This window comes from Lemur catta, chromosome 1 (genome assembly GCF_020740605.2).
Source record: "Lemur catta isolate mLemCat1 chromosome 1, mLemCat1.pri, whole genome shotgun sequence".
Lineage (NCBI taxonomy): Eukaryota > Metazoa > Chordata > Mammalia > Primates > Lemuridae > Lemur > Lemur catta.
The window spans coordinates 56,270,445-56,289,446 of NC_059128.1; the positions used below are offsets into that span (position 1 = coordinate 56,270,445).

Consider the following 19,002-nt stretch of genomic DNA (forward strand, 5'->3'; position numbering starts at 1 on the left):
GGGAAGACATCTGAGATCAAATGCTTTTTTGCCACTCATATACCATGTTTCAACTTCTCTATAAGTGCTTCATTGTCATCCAACTTCAACTCGTTGACTTTATCTATCAATCCTTCAATGTCACCCATACCTGTAAGACCCCAAAAAGAAAAATTAACAACTAATACTATATTCTGCTTTACGTTATACAAAACACATTCATACACATAATAAACTTGTCAAGTAGGCAGGTTAAGTATTCTTACTGCACTTTACAGATTAAAAAAACTGAAGCTATGGAGGTTAACCAGCAGCAAAGAAGTGACAAAGTACAGGGACTCCAGCCCAGGGCTTAACTCTAAATTCCATGCTCTCTAACTATACCACCTTCAGTCACCAAAGTTTTATTGCCATTACAACTGCTGTTACTACAACTATATATTTTTGTATTGTTCTCTAAAACTTTTCCAAAGAACTTTCCATCAGATATCTCATTTTACCATTCTAACAACAGAAAACAAATAACCATCAACTCTATTTTAGAGGTGAGGAAGACACGTCATAGAAAGAAATGATCTTCCTAAATTAGTTAGGGACAGCAGGATTAAAATCCCAATCTGTCCTAAAGATCCATACTATTTCTCAGAGGTTTTTTCTGGATCCCCACCACCATACATACCGAGAAGTTTGCTGATGAAAGGCTGTGTTTTGAAAGGTTCAAAGTCATCTATATGTTCCCCTGTACCAATGAAAATGATTGGACTTTTTGTGGCAGCAACTCTGCAAAGAAAAAGAAGATATAAAATAACCTAAAAAAATCCCCCACAAATTTCCAGCAGATCTGGAATTCAAAGGGAATCTACCTTCAAACCTCATCAAACAAAGGTACAAAGCTCAAGTGTCTTTTCACTAGTTAAAAGAGAACTATATCAGGGAGGCTCCAAAATTCTGCTTCTATTTAAACTTCTTTTATAAACCATTATTAGGTCCACTATTGGAATATATTTTAAATAATAAGTAAGAAAACCATAAACACACACACACACACACACACACACTCCCCATATAACCCCAAGACATAGGACATTAACGGTACTTACGCACTGAGTGCACCACCTCCTTTTGCATGACCATCAAGTTTTGTCACTATTACTGAGGCTACATCTACTTTATCTTTAAAAGCCTTAGCCTGGGCTTCACAAGCCTGACCAATGGAAGCATCCATCACATAAACAATGTTATCAGGTTGCTAGAAAGTTTAAATAGAAAAGATACATATTTTTACTGGTCTTAAGTAAATGTTATCATTAGAAACTATAAAACAACATTTACTATAAATAATTAATCAATGAATATTTGTTGAAGGAGTACTATGTATTATTAGGTACCATCCGGGTCCTGAAGACAAAGAGGTAAATTAAGAAAATCCTTGTCCTCATGAAACTTCTAGTCAGAAGAGACAAATAATAGGTAAATAAACATTTCAGATGTATGACAAATAAAATGGGATACAGAATATCAGTTTTGAAGTGTGGGAGGCATCTTTTGATAAGGTAGCCAGAGAAGGTCTCTCTGGACCTAACATTTGAGCTGAGGCCTGAATGAAGAAAAAAAATTATACAAGGATCTGAAAGAATGGCATTCTATGCAAAGGAATAGCAAAAGCAAATTAGAAAAAATATAAAGTAGAAGAATGTATACTGAAACCAAAATGCATAAAATAGACTGAGACTATTTCCCTTATATCTGCTCAACCTGGTGAAAATAACAGCATAACTAAAAAGAAACTTACTAGCATTAACTACCAACCAAAGAATTACTGCCAACACCTGAATAACTAAATATGGTTTCCTAATATTTGCTGCAAATAAGCTATAAACTGCTTCTTCTCCCTCAAGTTATTTCCATCACAATTTTAAAGAGATGATGATTAATATTTTTAAGTGCTTCATTTTGAAAAACTTCCAAAATTCACCTAAAGTATAATAAATGCAGGTCGGGCACGGTGGCTCATGCCTATAATCCTAGCACTCTGGGAGCCCGAGGCGGGAGGATTGCTCGAGGTCAGGAGTTTGAGACCAGCCTGAGCAAGAGTGAGACCCCATCTCTACTAAAAACAGAAAGAAATCATTTGGACAGCTAAAAAATATATAGAGAGAAAAAATTAGCTGGGCATGGTGGCGCATGCCTGTAGTCCCAGCTACTCAGGAGGCTGAGGCAGAAGGATCGCTTGAGCCCAGGAGTTTGAGGTTGTTATGAACTAGGCTGATGCCACGGCACTCTAGCCCGGGCAACAGAGCGAGACTCTGTCTCAAAATAAATAAATGCTTCCAACTGAATTTAATTCACAGAAAGGAAATTCAATAAATACTAAGGGTGAATTTTTAATTTTTTATGTTTTTTTTTTTTTTTTTTTGGGACAGTGTCTTGCTCTGTTGCCCAGGCTAGAGTATACTAGTGTCACCTTAGCCCGGTACATCCTCAAACTCCTGTGCTCAAGTGATACTCCTGCCTCAGCCTCCTGAGTAGCTAGCTAGGAATACAGGCACATACCACCATGCCCTGCTAATTTTTCTATTTTTTGTAGAGATGGGATCTCCTTATGTTGCTCAGGTTGGTCTCAAACTCCTGGCCTCAAGTGATCCTCTTGCCTTGGCCCCTGAAAGTGGTAGGATTGCAGGCGTAAGCCACCACACCTGGCCTGTGTTTTTCTTACATATACTAATAAGATAATTAAGTGAGAAAGGAAATTATTTTTTTGATACTTACTCATGAAAATTTCATATTTAAGGGAGACCAGAAATGACAAGAATAAGTCTTTACTACACAGATACAGGTGTCCCAAACAGAAATAAATTACTTGGAATCTACCTTACAGGAAAGGAGTAATTTATACTGATCATATACACAATTAGGTTTTGTAATTAAATTAAGCAAAGTCTAAAAATGGTGTTACATTCAAAGCTACTCACTATAGCATTAGCAACTTGAAGCATTTCTTCAAACAAAGAGTCTTCTTGTTTGTGGCGGCCACTTGTATCAACAATAATAATTTCAAAATTTTCATTTTTGAATTTCTCCACTCCTTCAGAAGCAATGATAACAGGATCCATTTCTGTATAGCTATTTAACATGGACAAATGATTTAACAACAACCACAATAGCAAAACTTCCAAATACTCTTTATTTGGATATTGTTAGTCTACCTTTATTCTGAAAAAGCCAAAATTTCACTATTTCAATTCAGAAGAATAAAATTTAATAAGTATTAAATATAAAAATCTACTTCTAGAGCAACACGAAGCATTATCCAATTTTCTAATTACAAAACTCTGTATGCTGCATGGCTTTTCTGAATGAAGGTGCTTCCCTCAAATTTTTTTTACATCTTCTTTAATAATTTAATAATTGAATTCATGTTAAATAGTGTTTCATACTTGCTTTTCCACTTAACACCCTTATGTAAACATTCTATAAAACCATTAAATATTCTTATAAAATATAACTTTTAGGTCATACAGCATTCCATCACGTGGCTACGCTATCATTTATTAAATAAATGCTCTATTATTGGACATTTAAGGCTTTTCTAATTTCCTGGTATTAAAAATATAGCCAATATAAATAGTACATAAATGTTTCTTTGAAACTGTTATAAGACACTCTTACAAGCTAAATGTGGATCAAATGGTATGCCATTTAAGGCTTTTGGCTTTTAAAAGAAAAATGTCCTCCATGAAAGTTTAATCTCATTCCTATTTTACTACATTTTCACAATCTCTGACAAAAATCTTTGTCAATGTGAAAATCAAGAAATGAGATCACATTTTAATTTCCATCCTTCTGATTAGTGGCAATATTTTATATAGATCAATAGTCAATTGAAAAGATATATAATGTTAAAAAAAAAAACCCATTTTTCCCCTAAATTAAGAACCAAAAAATCACACACAAATACACTTAATAAGAATATGTATTCTACTTAAATGAAGAAAATTACTATTTTAAAGGATATAAAACATTTTTAACAAAAAAGACATAGGTTCCTAAATGAAGCTACACAAATATATACTGAAGATGGCAATTCTCCCCTAAATTAATTGGTTTCAATGTAATTTCAATTAAAACCTTAGAGTTTTTTCTTTGGAACTTGATAAAAAATTCTAAAATTTATTTAGAAAAATAAGCAGATAAGAATAGGCAAGCAAATGTTGAAAAATATGACAGATTAGCATTATCATTTCAAAATATGATAAATATGCAATTAAAGTAAAATTTACAAATGTACAAAAAAAAATGATCAAAGATGTTCATAAGAGGGGATTGGTTAATTATATACATGCATACAGTGGAATAAATGATGTCATAAAAAAGAATTGCCTTAAACACTTTATTATCCATTCCAGAATTATCATGATCCTGTTTTTAAATGAACTCTACAGTGGTATATTTACATATAACAAAATGTACCATTTTAAGTGTTTATTTTGATGAGTTTTCATAAATTTACAATAACCACCACTACAAGTAATCAAGGTATAAAGCCCTGAAACATCCCATTTTAATTTAAAATAATCTATCTCTATATATGATATGTATGTTTCTGAATGTCCATTCATTTGCATAGACATTGAAAAACGCATGAATGAACACGCTCAGAACAGGCAAGTGGGAAGTAGAAAGTGTTAATATTGGTGCTTTCACTTTTTCTTTAAAAAAAAATTTTTTTATAGGCACACACCAATACACCTAGCTCTTCAAAATTTTTTATTAGAACTATTTTCTTTAAGAAGGGACAGATGATACTGTAACAAACAGTACTGTACGTACTGTCTAAAAAATGCTAATTGTTGATGTTAATATATATTTCAGATTTATAATTTAAACATTAAACATATAGTTCAAGCCCTTCTCCAATCCTATTTCCTTCCTCCTTCCCAGAGGTTTTTTACATTTCCATGAGTAAAGGAGAGATTATTTAAATGGCATTGAGAATTCTGGTTAAAAAGTAATGCTCCAGATTTGGCCAGTAATTCAAGTAATTATCAACTAAATCATGTTATTTGCAAATTGTGATACCTAAAAACATAACTTTATTATCACCTGACATTAAAAACTATATTAGAAATATTATTGCTCTTCCAGAATTTGTCCAGCAGGTTTTCCGGTTTTTATCAGAAACCAACCCCTCCCCACAACACACACAAAACTATATTAGAAATGGTTCTTATCCTAAAAAAATTCTATCATTACTCTTTAATCTATCTTTCAGAAATTATCATTTAAAAAATGACTGCAAGGAAAAAATTTAAATTAAGAACATATCATAGCCAAAGTTCACTAGTTTTTTTGGCTAGCCAAAAAGTATAAGCCCTAAATAAGAAGTCTCTCAAACAAGTCCTTCTAAATTCAAGCTAGACTCTCTTCTTTAAATTAATCATTCTAACATGTATGGACTACATAACTGAACAACAATGTATCAAGTCAGAGACAGCAATAATCAATCTCTGAGATAACTAGAGATTTTAAGCCATTTTAGGATGATTTGATGCAAACGTTTTTAAATGATATAATAAAGAAGCAGTATGGAATTCACCAATGTTGTGTGTATTTAAGCGTGGAATGCTTTAGACAAGTCTTAAAAGAAACAATAGGAATAGAAAGGCAGAAGGAAGTAGGAAAGCATGCCAGGCAGGATGATAAATACAAGCAGAGTCATGAACTGAACAATAGCCACTCTGATCTATTAGGCTGGATCAGAAAGGTCATGTAATAGTAATAAAAGATAAGTTATTAATTATACCCCCACTTTGTTTCATATATTATGTTAAAATGTAAGAAGACAGCATAAAAAGACAAGGCCAGCCTCGGTGGCTCATGCCTGTAATCCCAGCACTTTGGGAGGCCAAGGTGAGAGGATCACTTGAGGTCAGGAATTCGAGACCAGCCTGAGGAAAAACAAAACCCCATCTCTACAAAAAATAGAAAAATCAGCCAGCCATGGTGTCACACACCCATAGTGCCAGCTACTCAAGAGGCTGAGGCAGGAAGATCGCTTGAGCCCAGGAGTTTGAGGTTACAGTGGGCTATGATCAAGCCACTGCACTCCAACCTGGGCAACAGAGCAAGATCCTGTCTCAAAAAAAAAAAAAAAAGTCAGATAAGGCATATGAGTATCAAAATAAAAAACAGTAACCTACCTTCCATAAAATGGAATTCTTGCTTTGGTAGCATTCTGTTTTAGTTGGTCAAAAGCCCCTAGGAGATAAAGAGTAAATGAATCCTCAAACTTGAAAATAAAAATTATGGAAAGCAATTTTCAAATTTTGACACATTACCTGCTCTGAATGTGTCTGCACATATCAAACAGGTCTTCCAACCTTTCCTCTGGTAATAATATGCTAACTGGAAAAGGAAGATTAAAAAAATGTAATATCATAAAATATAATAAATTATGATACATATAGTGTCTTCTGTTTATCTTTATTATTTACATAAGGAGTAAAGTAAATCTGCTCATAATTTTCCTGAAACTAATATTAAAGACTTGTAAATACAGCAAATTTCCTAAAGAGTTTAAATTCTAATTTTCATACAGTAGCACTCAAAGGATATAAAATGATAATAGTCAAAAATGTTAACCAGTATTAATGTTAACTGAAAACAAACAATACCAAAACCCTCTTTAAAAAATCCTCTTTTTTTTAACCCCTAACATAGGTGGGGCTTATGGAAAAAAATCTGGTAACAATGTTGAGGCACCCAATTCTGGAGGAAGGGGTGGTATAATGAATTGAAAATTTGCATAAGGATATGCAAAATGAAGATCTATATTATGCTGGGTGGGAACCTGAAAAAGGAGTCTTGAGTCATACATAGGAGGTAAACTCCATATTCTCTGCTCCAAAAATCATACCCTGACATTCCTGAAGGAGAGGAATGGTCTTCTTTTTATAAAAGAAATTGCATAGTTAATATAAAAGTCTACCATTCCTACAAAAAGCAATCACAAGAGACTGTGAGATTTTTTCTTCTTATCTTACAAAAAACATAATAAACATATTAAGTAACACAAAGTTGTAAAGCAACAATACCATAAAGCCTGGCTTTAAAATAAAACTTGATTTATACAAACATATCTTCTATGTGAGTTTTTAGAAATTAAATTTAATTTACCTTTGAACATGTTGTTGTTTTACCACTCCCTTGCAATCCAACAAACATGATCACATTTTGTTTTCCTTTAGTGGGTGTCCATGCTTTAACTCCAGGGTCTACAAGCTACATACCAAAAATAAAAATAAAATCAGGTTAACATATGCTTACATTTAAAGCCCTTTCCCTACAACTTTTAAATTATAAAAATAATCTAAGGACATTTTCATATAAAATGAAGCCACCATATACTACCATTTCAATGCAACTCTACTATTCCCCTTTGTACACACAAAATGAAATTTTAAAATGTAAAATAATAGGTCTTTCTAAGACCAGACTGGGGGAAAGAAAAGAATATAAAATAATGCGTTGTAAAGTCGTAATCAAGCCTATACTCCCAAACCAATTCAGAAATAAGAATCTCAAAACATTTTTTAGAACAAGCTGGAGTCTAAAATAAAACGTGAGACCAAAGTTTGAGCCACAGGAATAATCTACATCAGCAATGTAGAAATATAACACAAAAATATATGTGCAGACCACATATGAACTTGAAAATTTCTAATAGTGACATTTAAAAATAAAAACAAGTGATACTAATTTTAATATTTTATTTAACTCAAAATATTACCATTTCAACATGTAATCTATATGAAAAATTAATGAGATATTTTATATTCCTTTTCCCATACTAAGTTTGCAAATCTGGTGTGTATTTCACACATAAAGGACATCTCAGTTTGGACTAGCCACAATACAAGTGCTCAAAAACCACATGGTTAGCAGCTACCATATTGGAGAGTGCTTATGTCCACGTTCAATTTGACAAATGTTTATATATGAGCAAAGTTACAAATTACACATCAAAGACTTTCCAGGTCAAATGTTAAATTCTCCAATGTCAAAGATCTACTGTACAGTTATTACATTTAGAGGGCTAGTAAAAAATATTCACCAATTTGATAATGACAATCAGTGGAAAATTAAGGTTCATATAGGAACAGTCCCCAAATTAACAAGCATTAGGCATTTTAAAAGTTCATTTAAAATAACAATTATGAGTCAGCTGTTTGGAGTTTGAAACATGTATCCATATGATAATAAATCCGTAATAGTTGTTAATGTCCTAGACTAGGGATTAGCAAACTTTGTGTGAATAAAGTTTCAATGTTACATGCCACACCCATTCATTTTACTACTTTTGTACCTCAATAGCAGAGCTGAGCAGTTGCAACAGAAACTATGTGGCCAACAAAGCCTAAACCTATTAAGAGAAAGTTTGCCAAGCCCATCCTAGACAATACCATAAAGGTCACATAATCCATATTATACCTGAATTTTAAGGAAAGCCATGCAACAGAGAAGAAAGGAAAACATTTTCTTCTACCTTTCCCAGGCACAGGCCTACCCTTAGGCAAACTTCTGAAATAGGCAAAATTTACCTGAAACATAAACCCACTCCCCTTCTTCCTAGATCCTTTCAGTATACTGATGCTGCCCTACATTCACCTCCATCTCTACATCTCATGGCAGAATCTCTCCGCTCTCTATGGACTCATTATTTGGAATATACATGTTTTACTGAACTATTATTTTATAAATCTATCTTCTTTCCACCCTCTATAATAGCAGTTTTCAACTTTTTTGTCTCAGGACTCCTTTATAATCATGGTCATTTGTAAAGGTTAGCTGCAATGTAGAATCTGAAACCACATAAGCTTTCATACTGTTACATTAAAATCTGTGATCCTATCTTGTAGTTTGAAGGGATCTTACTTATACTGGAGCATGATCTTGCAATATTCATTAGTTATTTAAAAATAATGGTTCACTGAATTATGCAGATCTCCCATTATTGACACATTTCACTGTACAACATCAAAAAAACTTTATTCATTAATATCAACACTAACCCTCATCAGAAAGTTTATACTTGAAAGCTCAAATTTTATCACTGGCCACAATACTGTCAGTTATTTTCCTTAAAGTGATAGGCTCGTTTCACTTACTTTGGAAAAAAATGTCTGCCAAATGCTTAAGTCTGAATAATCACAGATTATAAGTCTGTGGTTCATTCGTGTAAAAGTGGTGCTTTATGAAAGCAGCAGCTAGCTCAGCTTGCAATCAATCACACACGAGCTTTTCTCAAGACAACCATGAAAACTCTTCTGCATACTTCTCATTTCATTACACAGAATCTTAAAAGATGTGTGTACTCAAACATCAGGATTTAATGTAATTAATAATTTCTACTGCTGCATCAAGGACATTCTTAAGTGAAACTGGCATTTTTTTTTTTTTTTTACTACAAGTGTGTAGTAGTAAAGAATACAGTGACTACTAATAGTTTGGTGCCACTGCCTTGATTCATGCATTCACTATTGATTCACTATTACATTTGCACTATTAGTACAAACATCAACACAGTAATAAAGGCAAATAGTGTCTTACTATTATTATGAAAATAATTTTGCCCTTGCTTTGTTCCACTGCTCTAGACCTTAAGCTTCTGAGTATAAGGGCCATTCTTACGTCTGCTTGAATTTCAAGGAAAGCCACATAGCAGAGCACAATCACAGCTTACTGTAGCCTTGAACTCCTGGGCTCAAGAGATCCTTCCACCTCAGCCTCCCAAGTATCTAGAACTATAGGTGTGCACCCACACCTAGCTAATTTTTTTTTATTGTTTGTGGAGACAGGGATCTCTCTATGGTGCCCAGAGTAGTCTTGAACTTCTGGCCTCAAGCGACCCTCCTGCCTCAGCTTCCCAAAGTGCTGGGATTACAGGCATGATCCACCTTGAGCAGCCAATAAATGCTTCTTAATGAAGCACTTGATGTTCCAGAATTGCCTAAAGATACCAACCCCTAACAATAAAAATATCCACTCATCCTGTGCTGACCTCAGGTGCTAGACAAAAAGCAATCTGGAAATAATCTGAGGAATCCTAAACAAGGAGTTTGGAGATCAGATCTCAGTCTAACACTAACTAGCTGTTTCACTTTTCTCAACTGCAAATTGAAAAGTATGAACTGGAAAAATGCTCCAATCTCTTTTATGTCTGAATTTCTTTTTTCAAAACAGTAAATGAAAATATTCATACAATGTGGGAAAAAATAATTGCAGACTACTAGCAGGTATCCATTACTCTCAAAAAAAATTTTTAACAGCTTTTTTTTATTCCTACCACTGGACCCATATATATTTTTTAAAGCTTTAAGATAGATTTTCACTACAATTTGCATGACCACATCAGTAGTAACAGTTCTAAGGTGAGGCAGGACAACAGGCTATATTTACCCCTTGAAAATAAAACTTCACTAATTCAAAACTGCTCATAATCTAGGCAAAAGTTGGAATATTTGGTCTTTTCAAAGGGAATTCTTTACACATTGGACAGTGTAGAAAAGAATAATTTTGTACGAGAAAGTCAAGTGTGACTTTCCTGAACAACAGTAGGACCATCATTTGGTATTAATACTTGGTATTAAAAGAAGAAAACCTCAGCGAGACCCCTGCATCAATTAATCTGTCTGTAGTGAAGTTTACCTCTATGCATCTTGGCTCTGGCACTTTTTGTAGGAATAGTACTAGCCTTCATATCTGTACTCAGAATTCTATACTCAGTAAATCTATAATAAAAATAGGCCACTTTAGAAAATTTAATAATCCTTTAATTAATGTTTTAATATAGTGATTATTCCATAAAAATACATTTTAAAGGATTCTGAAATAATATTTGTTTGTAGTACTAGCATATTTTTATCCATCGAATCTAAAGAATCACAGTACAATCCTGATATTCTTTTACCTTCACAAGTTCTTTAAATACAGCATGCTGAATCATTTTTCTTTTGTTAAGACCAGATGCCATCTCTTCAAGATCAATAGCAGACCTTCATGACGGTAGTGATTGGGGTAAGGAGGAGAAAGTTCAGTTAAGACATTCTAAAAAAGAAGTTTCTGCTCCAAAGAATGTAAGAATATGCTATCATTCATAAGTCTTCCAATTCTAACAAGCACATAATTATTATAGATTCATGAGACTATACCATAAAGAATTTTACCATTAAATACCAGATGCAAGACTGAATAGTTTTTCAAGGCTTTTATTTTGAAAGTATAAATATTAATTTGTCCTAATATCACTGCAAAGTACTAGTTTTATTTTTCTTTTTTTTGGAGACAGAGTCTCGCTCCATTGCCCAGGCTAGAGTGCCATGGCATCAGCCTAGCTCACAGCAACCTCAAACTCCTGGGCTCAAGCAATCCTTCTGCCTCAGCCTCCAAGTAGCTGGGACTACAGGCATGTACAACCATGCCCAGCTAATTTTTTCTATATATTTTTAGTTGTCCAGCTAATGTCTTTCTATTTTTAGTAGAGACAGGGGTCTCACTCTTGCTCAGGCTGGTCTCGAAATCCTGACCTTGAGCTACCCTCCCGCCTTGGCCTTCCAGAGTGCTAGGATTACAAGCGTGGGCCACTGCGCCCAGCCTTATTTATTTTTCTTGCAGCTTATACATTTTATACATCTTTACAACTAATAGAAAACAGGACTACTTTCTCTAGTCGTAAATGCTTAAATGCTAGTAGTCCTATACTTATTCCCAGTTTAACAGTACAAAAAGGAGAGATGTCTTGACCATGATAAGGGCTGGGATTCAACTGAAGTACCTGTATTGTTCTATGTGTCCTGCCCAGTCACTGTCTCTTCCAATGAATATAATAACTGACACCACACACATTACTTCTTCATTCAAATATGGACAGAGAAGGAGAATAAAAGAGAATACAATTCTCCAATAATGAGGAGGCTGATTAATATCATCTTAAGACTGAAGACAATAAAATGGCACTAATCTGAATTGTTAAAAGACTTTTATATTAAAATACTACACAGTATGTAACTGAATCCATCCAAATAAAGGACTAGTAAAATAGAAAAAAAATCCATAATTAAATGAAAGCCACATGTAGTTTATTCTTTGAACCATCATTATGGCAATATACTAAACACACAGTATTCCAACATATGAGTTCTATACTTTTCCAGTACTGTAGAGTAGAAATGATTCAGGATATAGCAAATTTTCTGGTTAGCTCCTCAACCCAGTAAATTAAGCTTAGTTTTGCATGTTTATTACCTGATTAATTTAACTTACTTAACATTTTCTCTTAGTTGCTTCACTAGTTTAATATTAACATCTGCTTCCAATAATGCTGTACATACTTCTTTTAGCATAGCATTTAATACCTGAAAATAAATCAACAAAAATTTAAAGCACCCAGTGTATCATTTCAATGACAGAAAAACAATGATTGATCAGTTATCGTATACTACCACAGATTAGTAAAGATAAAATAATACTACATTATTTGGGGGGCAGCTTTGCAGTTAGCTTTGGTGAGATAATCTTAGTAAGTGTCCAGTCATTTTGTCAAAATACGACATCCCACTTAATTTTATATAAACAAGTATTAATTACTATAATTTTATTTCTATATTAAAGTAATAATAAACACAATATTCAATCCAAAGAAAATTACTATACAATAGTTGTTGCCATTGATGTTTTCTATGTCACTGAAGAGCTCCTATTGCTGATATTAGTACACAATGGTATATAGTAACAATATTTGCTTTTCTTAACTGGACAACCATATAGGAAAATGCTGACAGAAGAAAATTACCCAGTCTTACCATTTCTACTCAGAGCAGAGGAATAAAATTGGAAAGGAAGCTATCCTCTACTAATAACTATTATTACATGTTTGTTGAAGTGCAAGGCACTATGGCTAAAAGTAATAGATTACAAAGTCCTACGAAAAGATGAGGCTTTAGCTACTCAAGTTTGTAAATGCTTACAAACTACAATGTAAGCTCCATGAGGGAAGGAATTTTGGTCTATTTTGTTCACTGTTATATTTCTTGTGCCAGCAAAAATGTCTTCAAAAATGTAGGACCTCAAATACTTCTTGAATGAATTCTCTCCTCCAGCTGACTTCATATGCCCAACAGAGGCTTATCGGTTTTCTCTATCCCTCATTAAAAGTGTCTTATAAAACTGGAACTGATCTTTCATTAGAGGGATTCCTTCTTGTTAATTCGCTAGCATTACAGTATCAAAAACAGAGAAGCAACAAATTCAAGCGTCAGAGGTTACTCTACTTCTCACCAAAGCACTTCTCCACTAGTTTCCTTTTTCTCGACTATAAACACAAAGAACATAAGGGCTACACAACAGGGAAAACTGTTTGGAAAGTTGTTTTATTTATTCTGAAATAAAAGAGTACACAACGGTTTAAGTTATGATTTATTATTTAGTAAGAATTATTAGAAAAAACACTGGGTGAGGAATTAGAAAAAAAGATTCTAATCCTGGTTCTTCCCATAAATAAACACATGAAATTGATTTTCTGTTTCCATTAAATAAGAGGCTAGACTAGGTGATCTCTAAGACGGTCTCAAAATTATTTAATTCTATCAGCTTATTAAAGTGTTGAGATCAGACTCTATATTATAATTTTTTTCCCACCTCTAAGTTAGAAAGTTCATTTGATCCTAAAACCATTTTGTAAGGCAAATGCTATTTTCCCATTTATACATTAATGAATCTGTGGTTGATTTGCCCAAATTTATATCACACAGCTACTAATTAGCTAAAGTGGGACTCTAAACAACATCTTCTAATACCAAATTCAGTACTTTTTCCATTATTAATACAAAACATAAAATATACTTGTGAACTATAATCTTTTTCAATTAACAAGCCATTAAGATAAATGTGTGGGGAAAAAATGGGAGAAAGAAATAGCTTAAACTTAAAACAATATAGCCAAGAAGAAGAGTATTTCAGATATGATATAAAGAGTCAGCTTACAAAAATCCCCAAAACTAAACAAGGATTTCAATGAAAATGAATCAAAGTAGCCAAGATAAAATGCTAGCCTTACAAGAAGAATGCTAAGTAAAAGTCACAGAGAAAAGGTCAGATAGGCACATGCCTAGTCAAGAAGAAAGAAGCGAGATACTCAAGTTTTAGGTCTATGTCAAGAGAAAAACAAAAGTACATTTCCAGATTTAAGCCATTTTCAAAAGTTAAAATATATGTATCTTTACATGTAAGCTCAGGTCATTTTTGTTTTTTGGGTTTTTTTGGAGAATTCTTCATAGAAAGTTGAAGTAATAGTATGATAGTTGAATTCTCAATAAAAAACACTACTTATTGTATATGGCTTTAGGTTTTTACCTACAAGTATTAAATCTACACCAAAATAAACACAGGGATTACTAATAATCCATCTCCCCAATGCTAGTGATGATACATAATCACACATATTGCACAAATTTTTTTTTGAGACAGGGTCTTGTTCTGTTGCCCAGGCTGGGGTCTAGTGCCATGATCATAGCTCAATGCTGCCTTGAATTACTGGGCTCAAGCGATCCCCCTGCTTCAGCCTCCCAAGCAACTGGGGCTGCAGAAGAGCGTCAACATGCTGGCTAATTTTTTAATTTTTTGTAGAAACGGAGTCTTGCCATATTGCTCAGGCTGGTCTCGAACTCTTGGCCTCAAGCAATCCTCCTGCCTTGGCCTCCCAAAATGCTGGGATTAGAGGCATAGCCAGCCTCACATAATATTTTACATACCTCTTCATTGATAATGGTGGCATTGCTCAATGAGCGTAATGCTGATGTTATTTTTCTTCCAAGGTCTGCTAGAACCATCTTGAAGGCTTTAAGATGTACTTATAAAGAACTCTAGAAAGGAAAAAAATTAAATGAAAATGTTTGAAAACAATCAATTTCATTTCCCATGACTAAAGACTTCTAAAGAAGAGTAAAATTAACGTACTCTAGTGTTTAGATACAGTAATATCAGCTTCTATTGCCTCAACCTGTGCTTCAATAGAGTCATATCCAAAAGATGAAACTGCCACTTGGTTATGATGCCTATGAGGTTTGAACACCTAATTGGAATCTTGTATATGAACCAGCAAAAATTAATATGTCAAATAATATCCTTTAAGGAAATAATGACATGATCTCAAATTAAATGTGTTCTCTTTTTGTTACACTACTTACGAATGTGAATAACAAATGATGTATCATGTACCTTTCAAATGAAAAGAAAGATTTTTAAAAAGGTGAAATCTCCGGGAATATTGCCTAATTTACCACATTAAAGGACTCTGCAAACTATTTTGATTTTTGCTCATAAGTAAAAAAGAAAAGGTTTTAATTAATAAATCACTTAACTTTTCTAGTACAAAGAAAAGCAACTGTTGAGCCATTAACTATATTAACTATATAACAGGCACTGTGCTAAGTGATTCCACATACATTACTTCATTTTATTTTTCTAACCACCAAGGAAAGAGGTATATTACTACTTTTCCCATTTTAAAGCTGTTCCTGATTCCTCAACTCTAAAGATAACCCTAAAAACGCTTTCCAGCTCTACACAGCATACAGATAAACATGTAAGGATATAAGGACTTGTGGATGGTAAACAAGCAAATACAATTTGTAGTCCCTGACCTCAAGATGCTTATCTATTAGCTGGTAAGACAAGGCACACGAATGAACGGCAAAATAAATACTAAGAAAGAATTCTTCCTGCCTGGCTGTCTAGGAACTGGGACATCAGCTTTTTCCTGTCTTCAAACTGAAACATTGGTTCTTTCTGGGTCTCAAGTCTGCTAGCCTTCACATGGGAACTATACCATTGAGTCTCCTAGTTCTCAGGCCTTTGGATCCCAGCAGGATCTACACCAATGCATCTCCAGCTTGCCAAGTCATCCTGCAGATTTGGGACTTGTGAGCCTCCATAACTGCCTGAGCCAATTCCTTGTAATAAATATCTCTCTCTCTCTCTCTCTCTCTCTCTCTCTCTCACACACACACACACACACACACACACTTATACACATACCCTATTGGTTCTGTTTCTCTGGAGAACCCACTAATAATGGTAAAGAGATACTTCAAAGTTAGCAATGGCAGGTTATGGTTAACTGCCAATGATTAATCTACAAAATACAAAGGAGAAAAGGTAGACAGAATAAACTATATTGGAATGATTGAATATGAATTTGGTCCTGAAATATGGGTAGAATTTGGAGAAAAGGACAAAAGGGAATTTGAGGAAGATGAAATGGCATAAGAAATGGCAACATGGAAAAGCCTGGGACATACTCACGCCTTCCATGTGCACTGTACTTACAGATTACTGAACACTATCTGAGGGACAGTAAATGAGACATTCTGATCAGGACAGAGGGCTACATAGTTAGAAGAAAATATAAGTTTCAAAGGGCTCGGAAAACTAGGTTTAAAGAAATACCAATTGCCCAATATAAGTAATACTGGCAGAAAAGTTAATTGTTCAAAACAACTTTTTTGGTAACCCTTCTAAGCTAATCTACCAATTCAGTCAACCAAAATTATCCAGACTAGATCCCATCAATAGAGTACACAGGAGATTAAAAATAAGGGGAAAAGGATACAAAATAACTGACTCATCCAACAGAGAAAGAGTAGAGAGGTGAGGGAGTCAAAAGAGTAAGGAAGGAAAAATGCATTCTAGGACTTACCACTGGCAAAGAGACATAACAGGTTGAGCTATACATTAAACACTACGCTTCCATTCAAGTAAAATTTGCAATTCAGAACTTAAAAAAAATTACTACAAACACTTGATAAAATAAAAAAACTGTGCTTACCATAAGGTTTTTTTACAATTACATGGTTACTTAACCTGAAAGAGCAATGACTTTGGAAAAGATCCTGGACTTACTATTTCTTATCCCATACCCATTATACTAAATAATTATTAATACTTAAGTTAATATTATTTATGTAAGACATGAGATTCAGATGTTTCAGTTCATCTCCTTTACCACTGTGATACCACGAGTGATACCCTATTTGTGACACCACAATTAACTTTTCTAGTGATCATGTCATAAACAGATCATAATTCATTTTAAAGAGCTATAAATAAATCTAACTTCCCAGGTTAACTGGTTCTTTTAAATAAATTAAATTAAAAAATAAACTTCTGTGAGGTTTTCCAATACACTTTTCCTTATATATGTACTTATTGGCAGTGTATTTTAAAATATTTTTGCCTTAAATAAAAACCTGGACTTTAGTAGAAGAACAAGAACACCTAATAATATCTTTTTAATTAATAGTGTTTCCTCTGAAATTTCCAAGGATGTGTTTCTGAAAACTGCTAGAATTCTGCTTAAAATTTCAATGACATCCTATTGCACACAGAGGTAAAGTCCTCAGAATGGACCGCAAGGCACCACCAAATACATAAACGTGTATGCACAAGCACAGGCGCACACACACACACACACACACACACACACACAGGCGCGCGCACGCGCGCTCACACACACACACACACACACACACACACCTGTGCTACTGACCTTGCTGTTGCTGCTACTCATCTCCAGCTCAGTACCTTAGTATTAGCCAGCATGCATTTCCCCCAGTTGACAACATAGCTCTCTCCCTAAACTCCTTCAGATCATTGTCCAGATGCCATTTCTCAAAGAGGCCTCATTTAAAAATGCAAACCCTCTCCCTTTTATTTTTTCAATTGTTCTATTATCAGTTGACACATGACATACTTATCTGTAATCTATAATCTCCCTATTGAAAAGTAAGCTGCATGAAGGCAGGGATTTTTGTCTCTTTTGCTCTCTCCTGTGTGCTCATTGCTTCATCTATCCTCAGTCTTACACAGTAAACCTTTAATAAAATTGAACTTTATGAGTGAATGAAATGTTATATTTAAGACCATAGGGAAAATGCAAGACCAGGTAACCAAAGTCATGAAAAGTCTTATAAATATCCATTAAAGGCCACTAAAATAAGCCAATGAAGATAATATGATGAACCAAAAGATAATCAATGACATGGGTAACTGATATTGTACATTTAATATATTCATTTGCCAATACTTATTATAGCTTTCCAGAATTTCCCTACCATACATTTCCAAGACTTAAAAATTAACCTCACCTTGTTATAATATGTACACTAAAATGCAAAACACTTTTTTTGTGTTAATAGCTAACCCCTAAATCTCAAATTAATCTACAATTCAAGCACATTCATTCAAAATTCTCTTGGCTAACTAAAAAGATTTACAGAAATAAATCTGTATATGCTAGAATTTCACACACAAAACATCTCTATTCATATGGGGTTTCCAGAAAGGTAAGGGATTATGCCATAGTACTTCCAATAGTTTAACATCTATTATCTCATTCCACCCTCACAACAATTTTATTATATAAGCAGGTTAAGGAACAGAACAGCCACTCTCTACCAAAAGAGCAAAATGACTTCCCACAGTCCTTTGGCTACCCAGCCTTAAGTCCTAGAGTATAAACGATGCTTTAAATGATAGGGTTGAATACGTCAGCTGGGACAAATTTTTTTTCTTTTTTTTGAGACAGGGTCCAACTCTATAGCCAAAACTGGAGTGCAGTGGCATGATCATAGCAAATTGTAACTTCCAACTCCTGGGCTCAAGCAATCCTCTGACCTCAGCCTTCCAAGTAGCTGGAATTACAGGTATGCACTATCATGGCCAGCTAATTTTTTAACTTTTTGTAGAGATGGGGTCTCACTGTGTTGCCCAGGATGATCTCCAACTCCTGGTCTCAAGTGATTCTCCCATCTCAGCCTCCCAAAATGCTAGGATTACAGGCATAAGTCAACGTGCCTGGCTCCAGGGACAAATTTTGCTGCTATACTATAATAGAAGAAATCATATTTTGAAAGCAAAGATGCACATTGCTCTCTGTGGAAAAGTAATTGCAATGACCAGAAAGAACTG

The 19,002-nt window shown here is 34.1% G+C and overlaps 1 protein-coding gene and 1 non-coding gene across 3 annotated transcripts in view; one reads left to right on the plus strand and one right to left on the minus strand.

The window, feature by feature from the left end:
- SRP54 (signal recognition particle 54) overlaps positions 1-19,002 on the minus strand; it is a 39,994-nt gene that overhangs the window by 16,384 nt on the left and 4,608 nt on the right. For both annotated transcript variants that reach the window (XM_045568706.1, XM_045568715.1), the window contains exons 2-11: positions 14,787-14,897; positions 12,301-12,392; positions 10,949-11,033; positions 7,156-7,260; positions 6,318-6,384; positions 6,180-6,237; positions 2,952-3,102; positions 1,080-1,228; positions 659-759; positions 44-130 (exon numbers count right to left, since the gene is read on the minus strand). In XM_045568706.1, coding sequence (XP_045424662.1) covers positions 44-130; positions 659-759; positions 1,080-1,228; positions 2,952-3,102; positions 6,180-6,237; positions 6,318-6,384; positions 7,156-7,260; positions 10,949-11,033; positions 12,301-12,392; positions 14,787-14,864 — 973 coding nt within the window. In that variant the 5' untranslated portion in view covers positions 14,865-14,897. The remainder of the gene's footprint in view (positions 1-43; positions 131-658; positions 760-1,079; positions 1,229-2,951; positions 3,103-6,179; positions 6,238-6,317; positions 6,385-7,155; positions 7,261-10,948; positions 11,034-12,300; positions 12,393-14,786; positions 14,898-19,002) is intronic.
- LOC123631271 lies at positions 5,105-5,169 on the plus strand. Its single transcript, XR_006733113.1, has one exon. It is a non-coding gene; the product is annotated as a U7 small nuclear RNA (small nuclear RNA).